This window comes from Charadrius vociferus, unplaced genomic scaffold (genome assembly GCF_000708025.1).
Source record: "Charadrius vociferus isolate BGI_N301 unplaced genomic scaffold, ASM70802v2 scaffold56, whole genome shotgun sequence".
Lineage (NCBI taxonomy): Eukaryota > Metazoa > Chordata > Aves > Charadriiformes > Charadriidae > Charadrius > Charadrius vociferus.
The window spans coordinates 141,279-145,650 of NW_009649057.1; the positions used below are offsets into that span (position 1 = coordinate 141,279).

Sequence of the window (4,372 nt, forward strand, 5' to 3'; positions counted from 1 at the left end):
AGGTCGGGGCGCGGGAAAGCCGTGATGTTGCCCGGGGCTATGAGACGCGGCGGTGGGTCTGCAAATACGGCACATCGGGGTGAAACGAGCCCGTGGCCACCCGCAGACACCGAGGCTCGGCACGAGCAATCCCCACCTGAGACGGACACGTAGCCACGAGCCCGCGTCACCCCGACCTTGCTGGTGGCTGTGCACTCGTAAAACCCTTCGTCACTCTCAGACACCATGGGGATCAACCAGCTGATATTCCCCCACCTCCTACAAAAAGGGAGATTACAGAGCCCCCCCCACCGTGGGGCAGCGGAGCTGGGGCCGCCGTGTCACCACCCTGCTCCATATCCCGAGGACTCTCTTCCACCCAAGTCAGCCAAACCGATGTACCTCCACCTCCCACAGCATCACACCAGCACATGCCTCTGGATTTTCCTCTGCTGCCTTGGGATGCTCAGGACTTGCCGGCACCCAGCCAGCACGCAGCATCCCCCCCGCTGGGGGTGCACAGCACAGGGGGCTGTTACTGCCCGCACGGGTCCCTCACGGAGCCCACCGGGCCAAACCAGAGGACCACCTGAAGAGCCCCTCTTCCCCGAGCTTCATCCCACCACGGCTGAGCTGCAGGTGGAAAGGAACCTCGCTCTGTGCGGAGCAGGAGATCAGCTGTGGCTCGTGGTTGTACGCCTGAATCTTGCTGGAGATGTTCACTTTGGGTAGACCTGGAAGTAGCTGGAGTCACACACGTGTATCACACTCCCTGGAGCTCACCAAGAGCTGCACTGGGAAGAAGGATAAAAAAAAATATCCAAGCAGACCCCAAAGCAGAGGCTGTGCTGGAGCCTCTGGTCCCTTCTCAGCACCCTTGGGGAGCCTGGGGATCACTCACCAGGGACCACGCTGGTGTAGGTGACCCCAGAGAGGCGGTGGAGGGGGTGGCCCTGGGCATCTTCGCCCTTCACCTTTAGCAGAAAGTCACCCAGGGGGACACGGAGCGGTGAGCCCACCCAGAGCTGCCCCGAGGAGGTGTTGGAGAGGGGCCGCATGGGCAGCGAGAGGAGGGCATGGCCGGAGCTGTTGAAGAGCTCAATCTCCTGCAAGCGCCCAGGTGGCTTCAGACCAGTGCAGTTCACCACCACGGAGATGGGCAGACCTGGAGAGAGGGAAGGGAAAAAACAACCCAGCCAGGCTCCCACCTGCAAGAAGCAGCACAGACACAGCATCCACACCCCCGGGCAGCACCGGCCTCACCCTGCACCGGCCGCTCCCCGGGCTGGCTGGCATCAAAGTCCGGCTGGGTGGAGAAGCTGGCTTGAAAATTAATGTTGCTGATGCCCGTGATCCTCAGCGAGTGGCGGCCACTGCTCTGGGTCTGGAAGCGGAGCGAGAGATGTGTGCCAAGGGCAGGGGAAGGGAGATGCGATGGGGAAGGGAGGAGGCAGCTGCCGACCCCTTCCAGCCCACTCGGACATCCTCTGCCCGGCTGGAGGTGGACGGGGGAAAGCCCATGCCTGGCAAAGCCTGGTCAGCCAAATATCCACCAGGGCATGGGTAGGGGATGTGAAGGGTCTACCACCAACCTACCGTGACTGACCACATCCCTGGCTCATGGGGCTCCATGGCCACCACCATGGCTGAGTTGGGGATGCTGAGCAGTTCCTTCAGACCTTGGCCTTTCTCGAGGACCTTTCCTGCAACAGGGAGTGAACCTCTGTGATGGGGAACCTGCTCCATCCCTTGGTCCCAGCAGCTGGCCAGGAGCCCCCTCCTGCAGGGCTCACCGCGGTGCAGAGCCCATCACACCGCTCTCACAGCCAGGGGAGCTGAGAAAACCCTCCTAAAACCAGAGGCAAAGCCAACCCGGGATGGGAGCAGAGCAAACGCACTCGGTGCTTAATGAGGGCTTTGCAGCTCATTGCTTTTCCATTTAACTTTTCAGCACAGGGTTTGGTGATCCCCACACCTACAGCCTCCCATTTGTCCTGACCTGAGAGCTCTCCAGGAGGCAAAAACATGACCCCCCCCGCCTGCCCCCCTCCCCTGGGCTCCTACCTGCCGGATCCCGCACCTCGATCCCCGGGGCAGGGCCGCTCAAGGAGATGGTGACCTCCTTCAAGCTAGGGTCGAAGGGGACAGGCCACGTGTGCTCCCCACCGTCATCGTGGTCCGTTGACAGTAAGTGGACTTTGGAAGCCCGGATGGCCTCTTCCACCCACTTTAGCACCTGGGGACACATGGGGGAGGATTAACCCAGGTCCCTCCTCGCCATTTTGGGAGCAGGGCTGTATCGCACTGGGTCAAAAGCTCAGGCACAGCTGCAAAACAGTGTCCGAGCGATGGAGCAGCCCCAGCGGGGTCCGACGGGTGCCAGCAGACGGGTGGGCAGGAGGTGATGGCCCCGGCTGAGCCCCCCTTGCTACAAGCAGGTGCAAAAGGAATTGAGTAATTTGGTGTCACTGTTATTGCTGAGCCGCTCGGAGCAGGCGTGTTATCGCTCCCCGGCTCGCTTCTGGGAATGGAAACCATTAAATACACAACTGCTGGAGGTTGGGCAGGGGCTGCTGCTGGGGGGCTGCTGCCCAGCGATGAGCAAAAAAGCACTTTGGTCTTCCTCAGATATCTGAGATTTCGTGCCAGTCGAGATCTTCAAGGACAGGGACAGGCAGAGAGGCTCCTCTCCCTGCGGCCGGGCCACCGGCCCGATTTCCAGGGGGCTGAGACCAACAGGAGCACCGCAGCTTCAGCCTCAGCCCCAGGCAGCCTCCTCCCCTCCGTGGGGACAGGCAAGTCAGCTCATCCCAAGAATCCCGCAAGCAGCCCAGCAGCAAGCTCCAGAGCAAGTCGCCTTCTCCAGCACCCGCTTCGGTTTCAGGGCTCCCACAGCAATCTGGAGGCGCCTTTGGGCACACGGAATGACCCCAGGAAAACGGAAGAGCAGCCAAGCCAGGCTGGACCACACACGCCTCGGCCACCCCATCCCTGCTCCTGCAGGTCTCCCCGCTCACCTCTGTCACCTGCTGCTTGTCCAGGTGGAAGATCTGCCCGGAGCTGGTGGCGGCGATGCGCTCGTACACGCGGTACCCGGGGTGGCTCCTGTCCCCGCAGTCCCCCGTCAGCACAAACACCACCTGCCACAGCAACGCTCCCCATAGCATCACGCGCAGCCAAGAGGAGGGGGTCTGTCTGTCCCAGGGAGGGGACGCAGGCACCAAACAGCCCCCAGTACATCGAGCCAGCCCAGGGGAGGCAAAATTCAGCCCGCTAATGGGCAGCGTAGGGGGGTTATTGCTGTGGCTCATCGCCAGGAGCTGCCGTCGTGCTGCTGCAGCGTCCACCCACGCCGGCTCTCGCAGGAGACCCGTGAGCGGCACCGCTCACCTGGGTCTGCTTGTGCTGCAGCAGCCACAGCAGCTCCTCCTGCTGCTCGTAGTCCTTGGCCCGAGCATCCGAGAAGACGTAGACAAAGGAGCCGGGATGCGAGACCTCCACCGCCAGCCTGATGGCTCCCACGCTCATCTCCGGGCAGTCCCCTCCGCCCTGCGGCGCACGGGGAGGGATGTGGCACAGGCATCAAACCACCCAGTGCTCAGCCCTTCCCTGCTGGGCTCCCAGCAGGATCCCACCCAGGGGCTGCTCACGGGGAGGAGTTGCACCGGTTTGCTGGAGTCATCCCGAGCGCAGCCAGAGCGGCGTGATGGTACCACAGGGACGGGCAGGATCACGAGGACCCGTCCCTGTCACACCACTGATGATGATTAAACCACCCATTTGGGCACCCAGACTCACAGAAGCCTCTGGTTTCCCACCAACACCTTTAGTGAGCATATTTGTGCCCACCCCAGCCTGTCCTGTCCCATCCCCCACCATGGCACCAGAACTGGCCACCCCGGGCAAGGGCAGAGACACAGCGAGGACCGGCTCCCGCTTCCACAGGGCTTTGCACCACGAAGGGCCGTGAAATGATTCGCAGCCGCAGCTTCACACCCCCTGCTAAAACACAGCTGCATCCGAAGGGAAACGCCACAGGGATTTAGCAATGCACGGGAGGCAGGGCAGGAGCAGGGATGGATAAAGCATGATTAAACTCCCAGAGAGTGTTTCAGCTGGCAGAATGCAGCTGAAATAGTTTTTAAAAATAAAAATAAAAAAAAATTAAAAAAAAAATACTCAAAGAATTTTCAAACAGCACTTCTAGAAGAAGAGATTTTTGGTTCCACGGAGAGTTTGGGCAAAGTCTCCCAGGGAAAGCATTCGCACTTTGGGACAGAGCAGTGAACTGAGAGCGCTCTGCCCCATCGCAGGAGCCTGGGGCTCAGCGCCAGCGTTGCCCACCCCCTCCACTCCCACCCCGCTGCGGTCAGCCCCCCCCCGCCCAGCTCAC

At 61.4% G+C, this 4,372-nt stretch overlaps 1 protein-coding gene across 1 annotated transcript in view; it reads right to left on the bottom strand.

The window, feature by feature from the left end:
- Positions 1-4,372, bottom strand: part of HMCN2 (hemicentin 2) — a 42,897-nt gene that overhangs the window by 32,638 nt on the left and 5,887 nt on the right. Inside the window, 9 exon segments of the mRNA XM_009888054.1 lie at positions 11-58; positions 137-258; positions 569-713; positions 881-1,144; positions 1,243-1,363; positions 1,576-1,682; positions 2,044-2,215; positions 2,997-3,119; positions 3,370-3,583. Of these exon segments, the coding sequence (XP_009886356.1) occupies positions 11-58; positions 137-258; positions 569-713; positions 881-1,144; positions 1,243-1,363; positions 1,576-1,682; positions 2,044-2,215; positions 2,997-3,119; positions 3,370-3,583 (1,316 nt within the window).